This window comes from Phodopus roborovskii, unplaced genomic scaffold, assembly GCF_943737965.1.
Source record: "Phodopus roborovskii unplaced genomic scaffold, PHOROB, whole genome shotgun sequence".
In the NCBI taxonomy this organism is placed as follows: Eukaryota; Metazoa; Chordata; class Mammalia; order Rodentia; family Cricetidae; genus Phodopus; species Phodopus roborovskii.
In genome coordinates, this window is record NW_026126460.1 from 7,909,997 (window position 1) to 7,934,222 (window position 24,226).

Below are 24,226 nucleotides of genomic sequence, written 5' to 3' on the forward strand. Positions count from 1 at the left end.
ATTCATGGTAATCAACAAAAAGCACTTATAATAGATATAAAGAGGATTGGTTCTCACTACATAGAGAGAGCTGTGCATGATAAGCAGTTGCTGCTATAGTTTTAAAGCTTATTAAAACTCTCTAGTGTGTTGTTTGGTTTATAAAATTACCCTCAAAAGTGGTTCCGTAACATAGACAAATGTTTGTGAAAAGAAAAGTGGTTTTCCTCCTTTATATGTTTGATTGTATTATCCTTTCCTTTTAATATAACTTGCCCTTACCCCTTATCCTCCACACCTTTTTTGTTTTTGCAGTATCTCTTGCTCCTCCTCCTCCTTCCATCCTACAGGTAACTCCTCAGTTACCTTTAATGGGATTTGTGGCCAGAGTCCAAGAAAATAGTAAGTTTATGTCTTCTTTATGCTGTAGTTCAGCTTATAGGCCTAGAATGTAATTTACATGTGACTGAGTCAACAGTCATTCACTTGACATATTTGAGTAAGTCATTGTAAGAATGGCTAGTGGTGATGGCAATGTGATAGAGGTGGGCTAAGGGAGTGCTTTACTCTTGTACAGGACCTGAATTCCAGCTTCAGGAGGATCACACTTCTGTTCTCTACAGACACTGGCACTCACATGCACATATCCACACCTACTTAATTAAAAATAAAATTAGAAGATAATGGTAGTAAATTCCTCTGCTCTCAAATAGCTTTAAAATGATAGTTTCTGGAGGTTATAGCTTGGAGCACATGGTTAGCTTACATGAGACCCGAGGTTTGATCCCCAGAAATGTAGCTAAAATCCCACTGCTGGGACATAGTTTTAAAGGTAAGACAAATAAACACACATAAAATAGTATAAATGTAAGAGAAGAAAAACTGCATGAGGAGATACTCTAGTTGCCAAGTAAAATAAATATCCTGCTTAAATTAGCCTAAACCACAGCAGTAGGCTAGTTTGCTACTACTAGAATCATAGATGTGTGATAGGTGGCCTGAGTATATCACTCTCTCCCATTCCAAGTATAAAAAGGAGGGCACAGAAGATCAGTCTGCCTGTTTGTCTCCCAAGAAGCAGCCATAGATTGGTAGTGGATTTTCTTTAGTTTGTGGCCTGCTCTTGAATCATGCATAGTCATAGAACTAATTTTATTGGTATGTCAAGTCTTCTGGGAAAGCATTAAGGAAGCTCCGGAGACTTGTATTTCTAAATTGGGAGGCCTTTGTCAACATTTGTGATGAATAGCTGTTAGAGAAAGAAATAGTCTCTGTGATAGGTGATTAAGGGCCACATCAGACATAAAGTTGCATGTCTTGGAACCTAAACTTAGGGGAGTTAGAGTTGATCCTTGAATAACATGGGTTTGAGTTGTTTGAGAGTAAAGGACAGCTATTTTGCACATCCACAACACAAATTTCGATAATGACACATCCACAAAAGACCCCAAAAGTTAAAATCTTATCAAACTCAAGCATTAAAAACATTCACAGGCCACATGTAATAGAGATGTAAGGAAATGCAAAGATATAGTATTATTGAAATCATAACTACTTTACTCCTGTAACATGTTGTAACCTCCATCTTCTTAAAACATAAGAGTTAGGCCAGTTATCCCTCCATTCCCTGTAAATTGTCTATTTTGGTAAAAATACATTCTCCTGAGGGTGGGGTATAGTTTAGTGGTAGAGCACTAGTCTAATGTGTAAAGGCCCTAGGATTAATTTCTACCATTGGGTGAGAGGGGTGTTGAGATTAATTATGATCTCTCATTTCCCACTCTATGTTATACATTTAGAGGATTTGCATTAATTGACAAGATAACAGTATTTTTGACTGTCGGTGATTGTAGGAGAGGTGCTATAATATGCTTTATTCAAGGATCATATTGTATATTAAGATAAAGTGTCATCAGGTTAGTGTAGCCCACTGTTCACCTTTCATTTAAAGGATGGTGCCACTCAGGGCATAATCTCTTGCTTGGGTTCTGTGGTAGTAGGCATTTCACAGTAGAGTGTAAGGTCTGTCGGAGCAGGGGCTTTGTTCATTGTTTGCTGTCTGTATTCTTGGCACTTAGGGATGTCTGGTTGGTTGATAGCAGGCACTTTGGGACCCTCTTCTTTTGTATTTTGTGTTTGTTTTTTAACTGGTTGTAATCCAGTCTTTGTGCTTATCCAAGTTAGGGTTTTTATTGCTGTGATAAAACACCATGAGCAAAAGCAACTTGGGTAGGAAAGTATTTATTTCACTTACTCTTTCAGGTAACAGTCCATCACTGAATGAAGTCAGGGCTGGAACTAAGCAGGGCAGGAACTTGGACTCAGGAGCTGATGTGGAGGCTTGCTCCTCAGCTTGCTTTGTTACAGCACTCCTGACACCAGCCCAGGGGTTGCCCCACCCACAAATGGGCTGGGCCCTCTCATATCAATCATAAATCCAGAAAATGTATCACAGGCTTGCTCCAGGCCAGTCTGGCAGGACCATTTTCTCAAATGATGTTCTCTCTTCCAAAATGACTGTGTCAAGTTGACATAAACTAGCCAGCACAGTGCCCAGTGTTGAGAGTGTCAGGTGCCTTTGCTTTTCTGTTTGCTGATGTCTAAAAATAGTTTATTTTTTCTGTTTATTAAAAGGTACTCTGAATATCTGTGATAAATTTAAGAGCTATTTTCATGTATGTCCAAGTATATCTTTTATGTTTTTAAATTATGCCTTAGCAGCCTACTATTCTTCTGGCTTGTATGTGACCCATGCTGGCTTCAGCAGAAAGTGTTCTCATAGCAATGACCTGTTGGTCTAGTATGTGCCAAGCACCACCATGGTATGACCCTTGGCCAGGCTAAGGATAGCTTAGAAGATACTGCCTTTAAAATTTCCTGGACTAGACTGATTAGAAGAGGCTTTTTAGAGTTCCAGATCTGAAGGACTTCCAATTTAGTTGCAGTGTCATTAAGGTAAAAGTGATGTTTCCTCCATTGAAAATCAGTTTAAGTTCATTGATTAAAGATGGTTGAGTAGTAAGTGGAAAGTTTTTTGTTTTTTTTAATCCGCTGACATGGTGAGCATTCAAATTTTCAAACTGACTTTGAAAACTATCAGAATATTTTCTTCAAAGTTGAGTATAATTATGGAACTAGTCATTAAGTTGTACCAGAATTAGTGAAAGTTGTTAGGTTTGTAGAAACATCAAAAATATTTCATGGGTGTTCAAGACTTGCCCCTTGTGTGGACAATTATAAAACATTATTACAGCCACACTGTTACTATTTAAAAACCTCTCCTAATTTGGCTCCTATTATAACTGATTGCTCAGTTTCCTTCTGTCCCTTTCCTCCTTTCTCACTGTGTATGAGGTATGCTGGGGCTGGCTTAGCACTTTTGGCAAGGTGTATACATTCAAAGGAATGTTATTTTCTTCAAAACATGCACCTTGAAAAGATGTGTATCTTTTTTTTATATTTGAGATCATCTACGGAAGCCTATGGAACTAATATTTTTTTCATTAAATTTAATGTGGAAGAGTGTGGAATAACTTGGAGTATTTATTATTTACTATGTTACACCACTTATACAGTAATAAAATGTACAACTCATGCCCATGTTACTATTTTTAATTCTCATCTAGCCCCCTTGTCACCCACTGAGTAGAGCCCAAACTCAGCAAACCCTTTTGTGCTGAGACCTTTTGGGCTTCCTCTGTCTGCCCACTTGGATGATTCTTTGAAATTTTCCTTCCTGCTTTATCTCTGTATTTTGAAAAAAAATATTTTATTCTTTACAACCTGCTTGAAAGTCTGTTCCCCATGCCCTACTATCTCCTAGCCATTAACTCGACCCATCCATCAGGTCTCAAGAAGCCTTTTCTGGACCACATAAAGAATTATGTCTATTATGCATACTCCTATAATTTCTTAAAGCTCCACTCTACTTAATTATAACTCAAAATTTGGTTGGTCACATCATGGTGACACTTAACCATATTCTTGGCGACATTTGCCCACCACACTCTTCTCAGTGCAGAACCTACATCCTAGCCACTCTTGGGTGGTATTTACTTAGTGATGATGAAGCATGCCTTAAGAGCCACAGCTTCTATCTTCCAGTGTAGTGTGGCTTCTAAGATACTGAGAAGAGGGGAGTACTCGGGTGATTTGCTGTCTGTTGCTATAGGAACATTAATCTTCTTTTCACATCCATAAAATTAAGATTAAAAATAAGACCTTGGCTTGGGGGTGTAGTTTAGAGGGTTTGCATAGAATGTGTAAGGATCTTGATTGAGCCCTAGAATCACAACAAAAGTAAAAATGAGGTGTCTAAGGGAAAGGTGAAGTAAAAGAATGTATTGGATAATTGACATACTGAACAAGTAAAACCAATCCAGCTCTGAGGCAGTTATAAGGCAGAAATGATCAGGTTTGGTATTCTGAGTAACTTGTATTGTAATTTCTCTGATTATCCTGAAAGTTCCGTGTATCTGTTTCTGTGCACTCGGTCTCTTATAAATGTCACACAAGTTTCACTGTTTTCACTCCATTAGATGAAAAGTATTACATTTGAGTAAAGAATATAGTAAGAACATGGATTTGTGTTATATTTTTAAGACAACAAAAAAACAAACAAAAAGCTAAAAAAAAAAAAAAAATCTTAAGACCAGTGCCAGGTATAAATAAGTTCAAGGCCAGCCCCATGTGAGACCACCCCCACACCAAGGGAAAAAATCCCAAAGTGAAGATTTTTTTTAGTGAGTCAGTCTTCATAAAGTAGGTAAGTACAGGGTGGCTAAGCACATAGGATCAACACTGAAATAGCAGAGTGTGGTGTTGGTACCCTGACTGTTCAGAGAGTTTAGTTCATGTGTACAATTCTGGTAAGAGTGCTGATGATTAAAACTGAGTTGCTGCTCAGTGCAAATTTATTTTTGCTTTGTTGTGTTCAAGTATGTACCAAGCATTTTGAGAGCTTTGAGTTCTCTGGATTTGGAGATTTTTTTTTTTTTTACATGCTACAATATATATAATGAGACTGATCTAATAATACATATGGACATGTAGTCTCAAGAAATTTTAAATAATAACTAAACCCGAATTAGTTCAAATTCTATAAACAAACAAAACATTGTAATGGCTGAAGTTACCCCCAATTTGATGTAATTCTGTTTAATGAAAATCAGGCTTGTGGTGAATCCTGATAATCTTAGCACTCAGGGTTGAGGCAGGAGGATTGTGAGTTTGAGGCCAGTTTGGGTTATATAATGAGAACTTGTTTGAGTAAATATACAGAAAACTGAGAACAAAGTAGCAGATTGTAAAAATTTGACTATTTCTTTGACTCATTTTACTTTTTTTTTTTTTTTTAAGATTTGTGTATTTTATGTATGCATTGTTGTGACTGCATGTCTGCTTGTATGCTAGAAGAGGGCACCAGATCTCACTCCAGGTGGTTGTGAGCCACCATGTAGTTGCTGAGAACTGAACTCATTACCTCTGGAAGAGCAGCCAGTGCTCTTAACCCCTGAGCCATCTCTCCAGCCCCCTCATTTTACTTTCATTGTAATATTTAAGTTAATAATTCTGATAATTAATTGAGTATAAAACCCAAGTATATTGTACGCATTTCTTTAGAATGATGATTATGTATTATTACTGAAAGATTTTGGAGGCCAATTAACAGTAGTCTTTGGACCAAACCCCATTCAGCATCCATGGACATTTAACCCCAAAGGGAGCGAGAAGTCATGCTTGGCAGCTGAAAACATTATAATCTTTCTCATTCATTTTTTGAAAGATGGTTAGTTTTCAAACTGAGTTTATATTTAATGAATCTAGAAGCTCAGAACTTTACATAATATATAGTTTGTCAGCTTGATAAACTCTTAGTTTCAGATACACCACCTCCACCACCACCTGTGGAAGAGCCAGTCTTTGATGAATCCCCGCCTCCACCACCACCTCCAGAGGATTATGAAGAGGAAGAAGCAGCTGTGGTAGAGTACAGTGATCCTTATGCTGAAGAGGATCCACCATGGGCTCCAAGGTCTTACTTGGAAAAGGGTAAGTGTCAGGAGGCTGTCTGGAGGGATAAGAAGACATCTATAATAGAAATGAGACTTGCTGGTAAAACTTCATTATCTGTTCCATTTTGGTTCTACGGTCAGTTTACAGGACTTGTGATTTTGAAGGTTATTAGTAAAATTTTATGTCTGTTACTATTGAACTTGCCTTTCACAAATTACTTGTATAACACAAAAATCAAAAACAAGTAGGCGTCTTTTTTGGAATCCCCCAGGAAGAGGATTATTTTTCCAAATTATTTCTATCCCTGTGCTTTCTTCTACCATCATCAGACTTATTGGAAGCAGCCTTATCACAGGTTAGCCCAGGTTGGCTTCTAAACTCTTGTTACTTCTACCTTGTGCTGGGATTACAGGTGTGTGTCACTGTGCAGGACTGTCAGTTAATTTTCAGTTGTTTTTACATGTTTGAGTTTGATTATCTCCATAGGAAGCTTTATTCCAAAGAATGATGTCTCAGTCTCTTCTGTAGAATGGTGTGTGTATGTGTAGCCTCTTTTATGTTACCATGACAGAGGACCTTGGGACCTTTCTCTTCAAACAGGAATGGGGGAATATGCAAAACAATGCTCCTTAAGGTACAGAATGCTGGTAGCATAGCTTAGCCCCAAACAAAAAGCAGTCATTTCTTTCCAGTTATGTAGGTTTTATAAATGTCACATATAGTCAAGAAGGTTGACATTGAATATGAGAAAGAAACAGAATATTTTTAGAGACATTGATCTTCTTGAAGATAAAAAGTAGAGTATCTGGAATGATGTTACAGAAGAAAGGATTATCAGCCTTCACTCTGACAATAGAAACATCCAAACTGTGGTACAAAGTAGAAAGAAAAAAATTTTAAAAGCAAAAGCATGCCAGTAGTACATAGGGCCAGATCAAATAGTATTCATTTTATATGTGTGTATGTATATAAATAAAATATATATGTACATATGTGCATGTGTGTGTGTGTGTGTGTGTGTGTGTGTATAGTTTGCAGTCTCTAGAAAAGGCAGTCATATGAAACAATCATAGTCAAAATGTTTCCATAGCTGAAGAAGATACACTTAGTTGCCTATTGCTATCTAACAAATGATTCCAGAATTTATTGTCTTAAACAAAATATTCTCTACTACTTGTCTGTGTGGCTTAGCTGGGCCTTGTAACCCAGGGAGCCTCTGTTGGCAGTGGTTCAAATATGGGCTAAAGCTTACAGTTGTTTTAAGACTTTGCTAGGGGAGAAAGTACTCTCAAGATGATTTATTTGGCTTAAGGCAGGATTAATTTCATCATGGATTATTGACATGAGGGCCTTAGCTTCCTTTTTAGCCAGGTTGCCCACAGTTCTGGACTGCAGGGGTCTTTCCATAGTGGCAGCTCATATTTCCTTCCTTAGAATGAACAAGCAAGAGGAGGCAGAGAAAGTGTGTTGGCTGGACATAAGTTTTTTGACCTGATCTTAGGAGTGACATTTTATTAGTTTTGCCATGTTTTGTGAGAGTGTATGTGTGTATGCACCAGACAACCTTGAAATTGTTCATTAGGAGTGGTTCATCTTATTTTGTGAGACAGTGTTTGTCATTGAGATCTGGGGCTTGTTGATGAAGCTAGCTGGCTGGCAAACTCCAGATCTGCTTGTTCCCATCTTCCTGGTACTAAGATTATAGATGTGTAACCACACCAGATTTCTGATGTAGGTGCTGCAGGTAAGATTGAGGCCCTCCTGTTCATGTGGCATTTTATGAACAGAGCTATCTCCCCAGTCTTCAAGTTGTTTATTAAAGCAAGGTGGGGAGCTAGAGAGATGGGTCCGTGGTTAAGAGCACTCAGTGTCCAGTATCTGGATTTGATTTCCAGCACATTGTTGGCACCTCAGAACTACCGTTCTGAGGGTATCTGACGTCTTCCCAGGCTTCTGTCTTCTGTGGATACTTCATGCATGTGGTGCACAGATATACGTGCAGGCACATAAAATAAAGGTTAAAAGCTTTGATAAAAACACATCAGTAGGTTTAGCCAAAATGCAGGGAGTGGCTTTTGGCATAAAGGCTCAAGTACCATGAAGTAGAACTCATTGGGAGCTTATCTGAAAGTTATCTCCCACAACAACTATAAATTAAGAGGATCAAGAAGTAAACTCCAGATAGAAGAATAAAAGGAAATCATACTAAGGCACATCATAAATAGTTGAAAAAACACTAAGTGAATAATATTAAATGTAAAAGAAAATGTTTAGTTTTGCTTGCTAGAGCATTTCATATAGAACATTCCCCACTGGAGTTCTGACCTTGGAATTTAGAGTGTTTCCATATTAATACTGAAATATTGAAAGAAAAATACAGGCACCTTTAATTTTTTGCTCATAACTACACAGAAATAGGCAGGTGTTTAACATTTCATGCATGTCTATGTTTCCCTGGAATGGTAATTTTAAACAGCATTGTTTGATGGGGGTCACAATAAAAATTTCAGTTGATCACTAATTTTACCCCTTTAAAAAAATAGGGTCTCCTGTACTGCTACCACCAGAGACCATGGACTCATATTTGCTGTGAACTTTTTCTGAGGCAATTTCTGTTTTCTTCTCTTTCCCTTTTCTTCCTTTCTTTCCTTCCCTTCCTCCCTTCCTTTGCTGTGAACTGAACTTTTACCACTGAGCTACATCCGTAACCTCCAGTTTCTATATTTTAAAGAATAGATGCATGCTTGGAGTGCAATATCTTTGTCTACTAAATTACTCCTGTTACTACAAAACATAAAAATTATTATCTTCTGGGTTACTTATAAGCACCAAGAATATTGCCTTTTCTTAAAAAAAAAAAAAAAAAAAAAAAAAAAAAAAAAAAAACTAGAAAATATTGATTGGCTGGCAATACTAAACACTAATTCTAATTTTCTTATACCTAAACTTGTCTTATAATTACATTGAATTGTTTTTTAGACATTTAGTGAAACACAGCTGACTCTTCTAAGTTAGGCCTCTATAAAAATGTTTTTTGATGTTCTTAATGTATCCCAACAATAGAAGATAATTATGTATGAGGAAAGCCAAATAGAGTTTTACCAAAGTGGTTCAGAAACACAGTGCCAAGGACTCTGCCACTGCGATACATTCCAGCTCTCAAGTTTTAAGACATGTGTGAGTGCCATGGTAGAGGTCAAAGAGTACTCTTTGGTTTCATTCTCTTTTGATATCTGGATCCCAGGAATTGAACTTAGATCATCAGGCTTGATGGTAGTACCTTTACCCACCAACCATCTCACTGGCCCAAATGGAGATTTTTGTTGGTAGAAGTTCTTTGTGGTGTGCAGGAGATACAGGGGGTTGGAACAGAGACTGTCTGAGTGGATGTGAGTTAAGTTTAAGGCATTCCATTTTGTCAAAATTCTTGAGGGCAGATAAAATATTAGGAACTAGAGACTCTGAGATAAACGTTCAGAGGCCCATTGCCAAGTGACTGAAACCAGAAAACCACATAGGAACTTACCGGTTTCCTGGCTTATTGTGAATGTATTAAATTGGTAATATAATGCAGTTTTGAAAGAAAAAGTGTATGTATAGTGGATTTAATTTGTAGAATTTCAGTTCCCATTCACAGACAGGCAGAGTCCAGAAAAGGCCCTACTGTTCTTTAGCCTGTCTCATTTCTCAGTTGCCTCATAAATGTATCTCATAACAGTAGTATAATGTTTAAATATAGGCATTTGATTTTACACAATAAGTTGCCTTAGTAAAAGTTCAAATGAATACTGTTTTTCATGATCCTTAGGTTATGTTTCTTTTGTGCAGTAGGTTTGCTTATAGACCATTGAAGGGTAAGTTTAGCTCGTGATTTTTTTTTTTTTTTTAATGCTTGTTTGCTATTTATACTGGATTTAGAACCTTTTTCTAGAAAAGGATATTTGGTTGTATTGAACTGGTTATTAGAAAACATGAATATAAATTTTAACATTGAGAAAGTTGCTGTGTATGAGTGCTTGTTTTTTTCTTCCTAGGAATGGTATTCTCGTTCACATCCTATTTTGTTTTCCCCCTAGTTGTGGCAATTTATGATTATACAAAAGACAAGGAAGATGAGCTGTCCTTTCAGGAAGGAGCCATTATTTATGTCATCAAGAAGAATGACGATGGTTGGTATGAGGGAGTTATGAATGGAGTGACTGGGCTCTTCCCTGGGAATTATGTTGAGTCCATCATGCATTATTCGGAGTAAAGCTCAGCACAGCTGCCCTTCCCTTTCAGGAGGTCAGGACTTCCCAGAGTAGCTAGAGGCCCTGGGAAGGTCCTCCCAGTGAAGCAAATGAAGCATACAAATGATGAAGTTACTTATTTTATTACTATGTTTTGGTTCATCCCCTAGTATTAAAAACAAATCAAAGCTGAGTCTGAACAAATTACTCTTCTTGCTGGCATTTGTACGATGCTGTCTGGATTGAAAATGTGATGATTTCTCAATCTATAGAAGGCATAACAACGTGAACATGTAGCTAAAACAAATCAGACCAAGACTGGCTTGAGAAAAAAAGTCTGGGATCTTTCTCAGGAATACTATACACCTTTGGATTTCTTTTCCTGCAGAATCTGTGACATTGGATGTTCACTGCCTCTTCCTTGGGGTTAGCTTCATTGCCCAGTGGACACCCTTGCCCCTTGACTTTCTTTCACTATATGGAAAGGAAGGAACCAGTGTTTAAATACCATATTTAACTACTTCTCAATTGTTTCAAAGGCTGTTTTTCTTTTAACACTGTAAAATCCTGTGTTCTTTTAGCACTGGAATGTGCTTGGTGAGTTAATACTGAACTCCCTTGCATCCTGTCCTATTTGTAGATGATAAAGATGACAAAATGTGAAAGTCTCCAAACATTCCCAGAGTTAACAGTCACCACAGTTGATTTAAACACACTGTTGCATGAGATTGCATTGTCGATAACAGCAGTGAGCCCGATGTGAAATCTGGTAGGTACTTGTACTGAGGTGGGTGTGTGGAGCTGGACATGAAGGTTCCTAAGGCTTTGAAGGAAAGAGCTGCAGCCTTTCACCTTTGGCGCTGCTTCAGAGAATGGGACTAGGAAGTCAGGGCAGCTGTTGCTGTCCTTTTTATATTTAAAAACATGTTTTCCTCCTTTTTAGAAGGGACTAGTTGTCATGTCTCGAGAGTCACTGAATTGGAAATGAGAGGCTGCTACTGTGTTCTTGGACCGTTGTCAATGGCAGTGTTAGCTCATGCTGAGTCATTTTTAATTCTCTCAGCTGTAGAAAAGTAAATGTTTTAACTTGATGTGATTGGACTCTAAAGTGGACACTCCAAGTAAGAATCTGAACCTTGTGATTGAGACTAAAGAGTTTAGTAGAAAAGGCTAATAGGACAGAACACGTAGTCACACGGAAAAGTCAGTATGATTTTGAGATGATTGGCATCTCCCTCATGTACAATTAGTTTAAATTCAGTGGCTTTAATAATCACTTCTGTAATTAGTATAAGAAATACTTGGGGAAAGAAGAAAAAAAAAAAAAAAAAAAAAAAAAAAGAGAGGATACTGCCCAGTCTGTAAGTAGTGTGGTGAGAGGCTGGTTTGTATTGAGGTCTAAAGCTCCCATGTGGATTTTTACCAGTCCTGTAAATTAGCCAGAATGAATTTGGCTTGTTAACTTTACCTGACAGGTGAAAAGGAAGTAATAGCTGTCTGTAATTCAGATGTAGGCCCTGAACATGCTGGATAGTGACACTAGAAGTTGGCTGAAAAATGAACAGGAGTTGTAGATGTGAAGAAAAGCAGATTGTACAGGCAGAAGCTAACTTCATTTAGAGATCTGTTATGTGAGCCTGGTGCTTCAATGTATACCTGAGACCCAATCAGTTTCCTTCCCAAGACTTTCTTGCTTTAAAGTGGCAGGGTTTTGTTTCAGACATGGTGTTCCTCCTGCTTCAGCCTCCCAGTACTAGGCTTACAAGCAGGAGCCACCAAAGTAGGCGGCGGGCTTTTTTCTTTCTTTTTTTTTTTAAAGGACAATACATGTTCTTAACACTTTGGATTCATTTTTAACTTGCTTCTAGTGTACTCACTTTATGCTTTGGTTAGGATATGTCTGTGAATGTTCTGAGCCTTTAGCTCCATTATGGACCCAGCAAATCTATATATGAACATGTTTAACTTTGCTTGTTTTGTTTGGTACATGGAAACTCTTGAAAATAGTTGCACTAATTATTTATTTTAGTAGACTTTTGCTGAACAATCTTAGTGAATTACTAAGACGAAGTTTGGAAACCCAGTAAACAACTAGCTTGTATAGTCAGAGAAACAGCTGGTGGTGGGCACAGGAATACAGCTTACTTTCTGGACCCTGCTGAACTGGGGTTTGCAGAAAACATTAGTGATGCTGTCCTTTGTGCTGAACGCTTGCACTGGGGTAACCCATGGGTAGCTGACTCCTCCCACTTATATCACTGAGTACTGATGTAATTCACAAAGGAAAAAAAAAAAAAACACTGTTGGCTTTTTTTCTTTCATCTTTTAAATTTTCACAATGTTGAATGTCTTGGAAGGATACTCTGTAACAATGAGCCAGGCCTATTGTAATTGGAGACTTTTAATGTATGTAATATTTTGTAGATTGCATGCTGTTAATACTGTGAGGTTATCTCCTGTTTTATTGTAAAATTTCCCATTTATTTGCCCATAAACTAAAAACGGTTGATATTAGGAATTTTAAATGAATGTTTAAACTTTGCTAACCGGTAAGCCACTGCTTTACCAGGACACAGGTGCTCTGAGGGCCGATTTCCTGAAATGTCTGATTCTGTGGACAGTTCCTTTACCCTTAAAAAAAAAAAAAAAAAAAAAAAAAAAGACTGATATTTGTCTCTTTTTTGCTATTACTATTTGAAGGTTCATGGACCTGAGTGAAAATATATTATTCTTGTGTTTGATCTTATAACCAAGGCAAATTAGAAACAAAAATAGTGCCAATGTTTTGAAACCTAGACCCAAGAGATTTAAGCCTGCTGTGTTTGGAATAAATATGAATTTTGAAGATGTCTCCTACAGTATTTTCCTTTTGGCTACTTCCTTCTATCTTCCTAAGAGGCACCTGCTGTTCCCATCTTGGGATTGGTACAGGACTGCTGATTTTGCTGTTCCTAAAAGTCACTGGATGACGTTTCCATCCCCTCCTTTCCTTACCTGTACTACTGCTGTGTATTGCCCAGCTAGAGACTGGTTTGTGCATCTTTACAGTTGATGTCTACAATGTAGTTGGACTCATTAACAGTTTATGTTGATTAAAGATGATTCTTATATATGGAGCATCAGAATGATAGCTTGGTTTTATCTTTTCAGTTTTCATTTTCTTTAAAGATCACCTTCCTGCAGTACAACTCTTGTTTTACCTTTATTACCTTCTCTCCTTAAGAGAGAACATGGTGTGGCCTGAAGGCTGCCATTATTTCTGGAAGGGCTTTGGTGAAGAAATGGTAGGTTGACCGCCAAATCTTTGAAATGAATGGGAGCTGTTTACTTTGAATAGTTCTGGCCAGGAACTCCTGATGGGTGTGGAGGTGATTTCCTAACACTGTTTACTTGGAATCATAGAATTTTGGAACTAAAAAGCTTTACAAGTGTTTGTTCCAGTCTCACTTTAATGGTGGGGTTAGATGCTTTGTTTCAGATCAACAGCTAGTTAGCTCTTGACTCAGCTCAGTCTTCTCTCCACTATACCAATTGTTGTAATTAAATGTGCTGTACTTTCTTTAGAAATCAAGAGTGCTTGTTTTCAGGACTATACTTGAAAAGATATGCCATGTTTTCATAAATAACCACCCAAGTATTCAGATTGCTTCAAGTTTAAGTGCAACCTGAGTGGAAGTAATTTTCATTTATCCTTCTAAAACTTCATTTATAAACATCTTTCCATAAAGCTATGTGTAGCAAGAATGCATTGTACTTAGTTCTACACTGGCAGGAGTAGAGTGGAGCACAACACAGTACACAGCCTTACTTGAGAGCCTTACAAAGTCACTAAATTAAGGTATTGAGCTTGCTATCTAAGTTTACTTTATGCTCCTAGTTTTATTGAGAATCTCTATTTAAAAAAGAATTAACAAATAAAATGACAGGGCCTAACTCTGTAAATGATCCTTGCTAATGTTAAAATTTTTGTAAGAAAAAAGCTTATTTTTCACATTAAACTGAAGCCTCTTTTGCAAGTTCTGAATTCTATGGGAAAGCAGTTTTTAATCATATTTTGTGTCCATGTATCTTTTTTTCTTAACAAAATGGTTTACAAAAAGAATGTAAACAATTTATGATCTGGCTGGATACACTTTATAGCTCCCCAGAGAGTTGGTGGTACTGAGTTTTAAAAAAAAAAAAAAAATCAGGCAACTTGAGTGGCCAAGTGTTGCCAGTAACATTCCTTCTGTGCGCCATTGAGCACCTCCAGATGAGTGAGGGACATTCACTTCATTTTTAAATTGTATTTGGCATAATTACTGCTGTGTACTAAGAACTTGACCAGAATAAAAATTACACAAAGTATATCCCCGTGTCTTGCAGAGTTATTTGTGTATGCACTGCTTCTTCTGAGGTGGTTTAAGCATTGATGGTATTATTCAATTACTTATTAAGGCTTTAAATAGTGCTGAACTTTAAACAAACTTGACCTCTGAAATATTATAATTATGAACTGCTTTTTCCAACTATACCTAAATTTTGTTAAGTGTAAATTTTTCATTCATTGGAATGAGTTTTTTTTTTTTTTTTTTTTTTTTTTACAAAAGTAATCATTTGACTTGTAAGTTTTCTAGTGATTTGTCTAAGTAAATAGCAATCTTTAGAGTGAGCCTCCTACTCCAGTTTATGCTGCCTTTTAAGTCCATAGTCCTCAGTGCCTGTGTACTGACATGTAATGTGGAAGCTCAACTAACTCATTTAAAAGGAATGTTTTCAAGAAAAGGATTTCTCTATGAAAAGGATCCACAATTGGCAGCACTGACAGATGGTAAGTAACTTTTATTATAATTTGATGATCAATGGTGAGGCGATTTGTGTAATCTGTAACTAAAACATATCCACTTGATGTGGCAGTCCCAGTACATAGTTGTACTTCCAATCATTACAGGGTGTGGGGGGCTTTTTGGCACTAGTTTTTACCCAGTTGTACTTTATTTTATTTAAACAAAATTGATCAGGGGCTAGAGAAATGACTCAACAGTTGACAGCACTTAGAGAACCTAGGTTTGGTTTCCAAGACCCACATGCTGGTTCAGAGCATTCTGTAGCTGTAGTTCTAGTTCAAACACTAATGAAGGCTTTTACACACATGTGGTTTGTGTGGGGTGCACGTGGTTTCTAAAGGTTTCTCTGTGTATCCCTGACTGTCCTGGAACTCTTTCATCAGTAGACTAGGCTGGCTTCGAACTCGAGAGAGATCCATCTATCTGTCTCTGCCTCCCAAGTGCTGGGATTAAATGCATATGCCTACCACCACCCAACTAATAAAAATATACTTTTAATCTACAAAACAAAATCATCCATAAAAGCTATTGGTACTTTTAAAATAGAATTGTGGGAATTGGTTCTTTCCTGTCCGCAACCTGAGTCTTTAATCACTTCCTAATTAGTAATACTTAATGATTTCCAGTCTGTTGGTATAAATAAGAAAACACACTGAACTGTAGTTAATTCACCTACAACAATTTATCCTGATACATCAAGCTTTTAAAACCAGGTTCTTTGAAGAATTTACTTTTATTTATGTGTATGTATACCACATGTGTTCAGGTGCCTTTGGAGGCCAGAAGAGAACATTGGATCCTTTGAAGCTGGAGTTATAGGCGGTTTTGAGTTGCCCAACGTGGGTGCTTGAAACTGAACTCTTGTCCTCTGGAAGAGCAGAAAGCATTCTTAACAACCCAATCATCTCTCCAGCCCTACAAAACCAGTTTCTTCGTGATACTCATCCAAAACACTTGAAATCCTTGTGTTTAAATGGAATCTATTTAATTTTTTAAATTAAGGACTGGACTAGGTGACATAAAATATGTAACTAGAAAAACAAATTTACTTTGACTATCTGGCCACTGTCCTAAGCCATTACAATAGTTTATGACAAATGGCAAGTGTAACTTGGAAACTAACTAAATTCAGCAGTAGAACAAAAACATTGTCAGTAGTACTAAATGAATATATTTCTTTCTCATATATACATATATATATTCGTGTGTATATATAGCTATGCACAACCAGGGAGCAAGGCACATAATGAAATGAGTGTACATTTATGCAGAAGAAAATAATAAAGGCTGGAAGAAAACCACAACTTCATCTTTACCAAGCTGTGCATAATCCTCTGGATAATGTCCTCTTTCTGGTGCATCTGTTTGTTATCTTCATGCTTTACAAAAGTATCTTCTATATTATATCTATTTATGACAAAATTCCCCCATCTACAAGTCAGTGAGCCTTGACTCCATTTCTGTGTGTGTGTTTTTCTTAAAGAAACAAGGAAAGGAGAAGACAACCCCAGTTAAAGATAATGTGCAATTCTTTGAAAAGAGTAAACAGTATTTTAAAACACTTAGCACAAGCTAGTCCTATTTTACTTTATGCATTTCTGGAAGAAGAGTTCACTAGTGGCTGATAATAAAATTAAGCAAAGTCATTTCAAACATTCCAGTTAATGCTTATTTTCTAGGAGGGGCTATTTACAAATACAGGGAAAAAGTAGGAGGTGGAATTATGAAAAATGGCAGTTTTTGGTATTAGTTGTAACAAATTTAATAATGGATAGTTTCTAAAAATGTATTCCCTATCTCCTTTGAGTGCTGTAGCCATGTCTTCCCAAGAAGTTGATGCACTTGATTGAAGTTCATAGCTCATGAACATGCTTCCACATTTGGCCAGCTCTTAAGTAGGAGTGTGCTGACCCAAGCCACTTCTCTAAACATCTTTGGTAGAAAACACCCAGACTCCATTGAGGTGGATGAGAACTCTTGTAATGCAAGGGAGTCATTCCCCACCTACCCCAGCTCCATTTCTGCTCAAACTTCAAAAATACTTACCTGCCTTCTATTTCATTAGCACCTCAAAGTTCACTTGGTGGTTTCTGTTGTTTTTAAATGCTATTCCTCTCAAGAGTTCAAGGCACTGGGGATTATAGCAGATAGCTTTCTAAAATAGTTTTACTAAACAGCAAACCAGAGCCCCTGCCCTCCAACACATGTTTATGTATGAAGTATGTTGTTTTATTGAGCAGGTCTTCACTTAAATTTTAGGTTTCTTTTACATATAGACTCTTAAGGGCACTGAACACTTATAATTTTTGATGGCTAGAATGTTAAAGGTGTGACACATTGGATTTTAAAAGGACCATCTTAAAAGATGGTAAGATTTCCATTTTGTCATTCCCCCTCCTCTTGATTTTTCCCTTTGGGTCAGCTTTGAGAGAGGTCACATATTACAGATAATATAAAGTTAAAATTAAAGTTCCAAAAGGTTTTTGTAATTTGAATTTTTTTAAAAGAGAAAGCCATTTTCCCATGTAAACAAAAATTATAACTGTTTTTATCAAAAGCCATCATACCATACGGGGCACTGTTATAATTGTCCTAACCTGGATTAAAAATCTGTGGTTTACATCAGCTATAATGCTAGTTCTAACAATACATGGGAATGCTTGGAATGGGTTTTAACTTGCTGAAATACTGCCTTGTGTTTGTAGCATAACTCTGTTTTATTTGAGTAGCAAAGGTGACAACATGTTCTGTTGGAAGTCTGATGAACTGATTCATACTACTGCCCCACTTCTGAAACCTGACCTTAGAGTTGTTACCTTGTTAGGAATACTATGACCTCACAATGTTAAACTTTGTAGACAAACTCAACATTATTTATAACATTAAAGTGCAATACAGAGAGGAAAACCCAAAACAAGTTCTCAGCCCTTTGTAAGATATGGCATCAGCAGATAGGAGCACCTTGATTTGGGGGGACTTGAAAAAACAAAAGCAACCAAAAAACCCCCATTGTTGTTATTTTATTTCAAATTGTGTAGTGAAAATAGTAGGTCTTTTTGGTAATCTTTAAGATCCAGCCATCTTTCTCAGGTTAAAAAGTATAAACTTTGGGGGGGAAAAAAAATCATTATACAGTTAAGTGGATGTCTGGGCAAAAACATTTTTTTCCTCTTCCAAATGAGAATTACAGTAATTAAAGAGAAAGCATATTTAAACCTGGAGTAAAAACCAAGCTGGGGAGACTTAATACGAACAGTATTCAGGCCAACACCTGTGAACTGCAATTAGCTGTTTCACTGAGCACAGGATGCACTGCTTAGGGTTGTCGCCCACACTTTAAGCACTAAGGGACTTGAGATTACCTCCACAGTAAAAATTAAGGGTGTCATGAATTCTGAAAAGCACCCATCTGTCCTGCCCTTGGGAGCAGAAGGTCCTTTACCCCATTCAGTAGTCAGTGTTCATGCAGTCTCCAGATGCCTTTCACTGGCCTGAAAAGGCCACGTAGGTTGGAGCTGCTGAGCTGAGGACAGTGGAAGAAGGCACAGAACTAGCATCAGCTGGAGTAAGTCTTGTCCATGAACACCAGAGAAAAAGAAAATACCTCAGCAAGCCTTCAAACACTAGGCAGTGAAAGAAAAATTGGAATGTGTCAATGTGTCACTTTGGTTTTTTTTTTTTTTTTTTTTTAAATCAACAGCTATTTCTGTCTTTGGAGAAGTACAAAGAAACTGCATGCTGTCACATGATGAGTTAGAAATTGTGACAGTTTACTGCCCCCTATTTTTTTTTTTTCCCCAAGAAAAAAACCTAGAAGCAGTGGCTCAGGATGGACTTAAGAATCCGCATGAAGTCTACAGTGAAAAAGTGAAGGTTGTTGATTTAGGGCTCAATCTAGACTGGAGGTACGTATTTTTCCACTCAAGGAAATCTTAAGTTGTCTACTTAATTTTAAAAAAACACACACACCTAGGGATAAATATCAGGGATAACTAGACCCACACTCTTGGTTTGTGTGAAGATTGAATGTAGAGCTGCAGGTCAATGAACATGAGGAGGTACTTCAGGGTGGCTTGGCTACATTTGTTGTGCATGTTGAAACTAACGATGCAGGTATGTTAAAGGTAATTTCACAGTCACAAAAGTAGCAAGCATATAAATACTTGGTGAGCAACTTGAAAGATCTAAAGTATTTCTTTAAGTTGGGCTTTTAAAAAGCACAATAACTCTCTTCCCCCTAACTGCATGGCTGTAACAAAGAGTGGTATAGATGTGACGGTGTCACACTTCTGTGTGATGCAGTTCCTTATTGGAGAGTGTTGTAGTGAAACTTGGCTATATTCTCCAATTGTTTATCTTCTTTACCTAAATTCACTGGAGTTACTGCTTGAACAGGACCAAAAGACTTCTGCATTTGGCACTGGTTAATCTTTACAATAGGCACAGACTCTCTTAACAAGATGTGTTCACTTGTAATTGGAGGGATGGCCAGTTTTTATTGTCTTACTTGAAAACTGAGACTGCACTTTATTCCCATCAACCTATCACTGTAAGTTGATACACTTTTCTTATGTACCAAGAAAAAATTAACAAAAGCACACAGAATAGTGTGAAGCATAGTACTGTCGTCAGAGTAGTGCTTCCAAGTTTTGCCCAACTGCAGATGCATATGCCAATGTCTCTGTAATTGAACTAAGACACTGCTCCATCAGGTGACACCTGGTCACCTGAAAATCTCTATGCTCAAGCTGTAAACAGCAAAGATCTTAGCTCCAGTAGCTATGGATGAAATGATGAAAACTCATTTTGCTCATGAGTCCCATCCCACATGGATTCTTTGCATTACAACCTGACAAATGATACCTGTACAGGGGCAGGTTCTGTCTTTTCTTATCTTGTAGAGAACAACTTGGAAAGAAGGCATCGCAGAAGTCGATTTTGTTTTTAATGATGTGCTGCATTGGGCGTAGGGAGTATATTTTGTATTGGACTATCCACGCTTCAAACATCTACTAATGTACCCACTATATGCAAAGGTAACTGTGACCCAAAGACATAACTGGGGCAGTACATTGCAGTGTGCACTGGACATTCTCAAGATAAAGCAAGACTTCCTGAAGCCAAGTTGATGAAGCTTCACAAGACAGTAATGAAAGTAGCCAGGACTATAGCATTAGGTATTTCTTGTGTTGTAGGCAAAAAGCTTACCTGTGAAGACATCTCAGATGTGGCTGAGGTCATGGCAGGACTACTGCAACTAGAACAGCTGTAACTTTCCTATGTACAACCACAGTGCCTTCAGGATTTCCCCTTCCTGCACTGTTTACCCGTTCTATACAATGAAGATTTTCCTGACTTAAAGTGCCCCTTTATATGTAGTATTTAAGTGTTTTAGTCAAGCAGTTCTAAATTCAGCCAACTGGGAAAAAATAAAAAAGCCCTACAGATATACCAAACATTCTGATGATATGCTTCAAACTGAGAAACTGTCCATCTACTTCTATAACACATGCACAAATAGGCGGCACCTGGACAGACACTTATGAAATACCTTCTAGATTTTGGTCCAATCCATACGATAAACAAATTATAAGTGACAACATATCCCCTCCTATGTCTCCTATCACTCAAAATATACAAAACCCTATTTTCAGATTAGGAGGCAAAAGGAATAAATAGAATCAGTTCTCTATATATACACATTCACAGATGTATACATATGTATATACACACAATCTGTATAGCTGTGTGTACATGCATGTACACACGCAGCACAAATACAAACATACACATAGCTGGACACTACCTGAATAACATATCAGGAGGCTCTGAACACCTGGGTTCACAGATGATCAGGTAAACTGATTGCAGAACTGATTATAGATAGCATGAAAATAAATCCTGTGGCTACCAATCTCTTGAGAGCTTAGTATTCTGGTCTCTTTTGGGGGGAGTGGGGGGAGGTCCTCTTCTCAATGTTGCATAGCCTGAAATATGACTACCTCCAAAGCCCGCCTTTTGCTGGTCAGACAGCAGTTCCGGTGGTGGTGGGGGTAGTGCCATGTCGTCCATGGTGGCTGTGGGCTCTGCTCTGGACATTCGTGAGGAGAGGGAGCCATGCCGTGTGATAGACTTGCGCTGCAGTGTCCTGTTGAGATCAGCTAGGAATCCAGGCTGGACACTAAGGCTGGATTTGGGAGAGGTGGGCACTTGTGGCACAACTGTGGTCATCGCTGATTGCTCAGAGACCTCTGATTGAGTGAGGCGAGTGCTGTCGTTTCGTTTGGGCCGGGTAGGTGGAGGGGCCTTCTTCACTGATGTTTTAGACCATAGCTGTGGCTGAGGATTCACAACTGCCACTTTGGGGGAGGTATTTCCCGAGAATATGGCCGGAATCTCAATAGGGGGCAGAGGCAGCTCGATTTCAGGTGGAGGAGGTGGAAAGTCAGAATCGGATGGAGGAGATGGAAATTCTACTACGGAGTCCTTTGCGCGCCCACTCACAACAGAGGGTTTTGTAGACACACTCCCTTGCTGGTGGATCCCAGGGAGGTTGACTCCAGAAAGGTGTAGTTTCCCAGGTTTGGGGGGTGCTGCAGGAGGTGGTGGGGTCTCCTTGTTGGGAGACCCTGACTCTGCTGGTGGTGCAAATTTGCTGACTAGACTGTCTACCGAGGGTCGCTTGGGCTCAGGGTGATCTGCACAACTGCCCGACTTAATGCTGGAGTTGCGCTGTGGGGTTGGGGGTGGTTTCTTCCCCCCAGGGCTGGACATCTTACTTGGCTTTTTGCCTGGAGATCCACCTTTGTCAGGGATAGGTGAAGTCACCGGTGGCACTGGTGGTGGTGGTGGGGTTGGAGGAGGTGGAGGAGGAAACACCAGGCTGCTCTCTGGAGGGGGAGGAGGGAAATCTGGGGAAGGGACAGGGATTGAGCTGGGCTGCCATTTGGGTTTGGCTTTCACTGCAGGAGGGGACTGTGGGGTGACACTTGCTGGGAGGGGCTTTAGGGGCTGTGAGTCCACAGGAGGAGGAGTGGGAGGGGGTGGAAATTGACTGGCTATCTGCTTCACAACTGAGGGCACAGGGGACAGTGGAGGGGGCGTTGGCTTCACCGTAAAGCTCTGCTGCTTGGGCAGTGTCGGTGGGGGACATGGGGCGGGCTGGACAGGGGGAGAGGGTGGAGTGTGAGAAATGGGGAAAGTTGGCTGTTTCTTTGCTGGGGGCACTGGGGGTACAGGGGTGGGTGGTACAGCTTGTGTCACTATTGGTGGCACCATTCTGGTGCTAGCTGAAGGAGGAATGGTCACCAGGGGTTTAGGGGGTGCTTGAGGAGGGACAGTTGCAGGGATGGGAGGAGCTGGTGGTGGTGTGGGAGGGGCCACCTGAGGAACGTGCTGAACTTGATGAATCTTTAGGGGAGGAGGTTGGGGGCTGAACTGTGGCAGGGATGGGGCACATGGCACTGGCTTTAACTGGGCCATGGCTGAACCAGGGGTCGGGGGTGGTGGGGGAGGAGGGGGTGGAGGAATAACTCCATTGGGTGGCACCACAATTTGAGCCTTGAGGGACTGTGAAGCCAGAGGCAGAGGTTGCATCCCTGGGGTTGGTGGAGACTTAAACAGGGGTCCTGAATGCTGAGCTGCATTTTGCAGCCTGGTGATTGTGCTGTATTTGACAAACATGGTGGCTGATGAGCCTGCAGAAGGTGCAGCAGACTGGCTAGGGAGAGGAGGAGGGGGGGGAGGTGGAGGCGGCGGAGGAGGAGGTGGCGGTGGAGGAGGAGGCAGAGGGGGTGACGGTTGTGAGGCAGTATAAGGGGTGACGATCTTAGTTTGAGGGGACAGAGGGGGCATAAGTGAAGTGTAGGACCGATTCATAGATTCCATTCTGGCCTAAAAGGAGTATAAAAAGGGAAATGGGAGGGAGAAAAACACAACAAAACAGTTACAGAGTTAAGCTTTGACTCTATCAAACTAAAAAGCAAGGAATCTAGGACATGCATGAAGGGGATGCAGCAGTTGGTGATTATAAAGACAGACAATGTCAGGAAGGTTAAAATCTGATTCCCTAGGTATCAAAGGACACAGAAAATTTGTTTCACCTTGCAATATTCTTTTAACAGCTAGCTACACTGCCTAATAGTGTGGGAACAAGTTCCTATTGCAAAGCCATTCAGGTGGTGACAGGATGCGTGATTTCTGACCTTGGCAATGGGATTTTCACGAACCCTGCCCTAGGTCCTCCTGGGCTCAAAAGTTCACCTTCAGTCCATGACTGCATCCACATCAAGCAGATGCCGTACTAGGGAAAGGAATGCTGGTGGAAGGCCTCTCGAGGAGTGAGGATGGTTTTTGATTCTAGTAAGCTGACACGTGAGTATATGACAATGCTTTGCAGCTGTGCACAGTCACACAGGAATGAATGAATTCGACACACACACTTGTGTGAAACACTTGCATCCAACATGCACAGAAGTCCAGCAATGCAGGTAAGGGGAGCATTCTTTACATTTGCTTTACTGGAAAATACATAAAGAAATGCGTTGTAAACATTAGAGGAAAAGATAAAACATAACACAGAAAAAGTCAGATGAAAATAAGTGGAAACTGTAGAGCTAACGGAAATCGTCAGCAAGCAGGAGCTTAGGGTTTGTCAGTGAGTTGCCAACCATGTATACATTTGTGGCTCAAGGACTTCTGAAACATGGAAAGGAAGGAATTCTGATTTAATAACTTTGGGATCACCTTGTAGGCTTTTTGTACACAACTGTGAAGGAATGAGGTAATCCATTGGTTCTCAATCACAAATGATATCTAGTTGCCATTGAGGGTACTTAAGTTAGTGAACTAAAGCTTCATTCATAGGCTGAATTCTAATGCCTATGGGGGGGGGTCATGTTTCTCTAAAAATTATACATCAAAATAAAAGTATTAGTTTGTAAGATTTGGTTATAGGAGTCACCCAGGTTAATGTGTTTCAGAATAGCCCCTGACCTTAACTTGACCCTGTCTTGGCTGCTTCAGGGGTGCAGACCTTAGCTGTGTTGGCCTTCTCATGTGGCACCTGAGACTGCGGTAACAGAAGAAACATACAGAAGGGTCAAGACTCAAACAAACTGACATTACTGCATAGCAGGGTTCATTCTCTTTCTAAAACTGCAATGACAAACTTTGTTT

At 39.2% G+C, this 24,226-nt stretch overlaps 2 protein-coding genes across 29 annotated transcripts in view; one reads left to right on the forward strand and one right to left on the reverse strand.

Moving 5' to 3' along the window:
• The window catches only part of Abi2 (abl interactor 2), a 65,864-nt gene extending 54,331 nt beyond the window's left edge, over positions 1-11,533 (forward strand). For 12 of the 24 annotated variants that reach the window (XM_051190302.1, XM_051190303.1, XM_051190295.1 and 9 more), the window contains 3 exons: positions 295-381; positions 5,857-6,030; positions 10,071-11,533. In XM_051190302.1, coding sequence (XP_051046259.1) covers positions 295-381; positions 5,857-6,030; positions 10,071-10,246 — 437 coding nt within the window. In that variant the 3' untranslated portion in view covers positions 10,247-11,533. The remainder of the gene's footprint in view (positions 1-294; positions 382-5,856; positions 6,031-10,070) is intronic. The other 12 variants (XM_051190298.1, XM_051190299.1, XM_051190315.1 and 9 more) reach the window with 1 other exon arrangement.
• A 3,491-nt stretch (positions 11,534-15,024) lies between these two features.
• Raph1 (Ras association (RalGDS/AF-6) and pleckstrin homology domains 1) overlaps positions 15,025-24,226 on the reverse strand; it is an 82,030-nt gene continuing 72,828 nt past the window's right edge. For all 5 annotated transcript variants that reach the window (XM_051190324.1, XM_051190323.1, XM_051190322.1 and 2 more), the window contains one exon: positions 15,025-22,942. In XM_051190324.1, the coding sequence (XP_051046281.1) occupies positions 20,957-22,942 (1,986 nt within the window). In that variant the 3' untranslated portion in view covers positions 15,025-20,956. The remainder of the gene's footprint in view (positions 22,943-24,226) is intronic.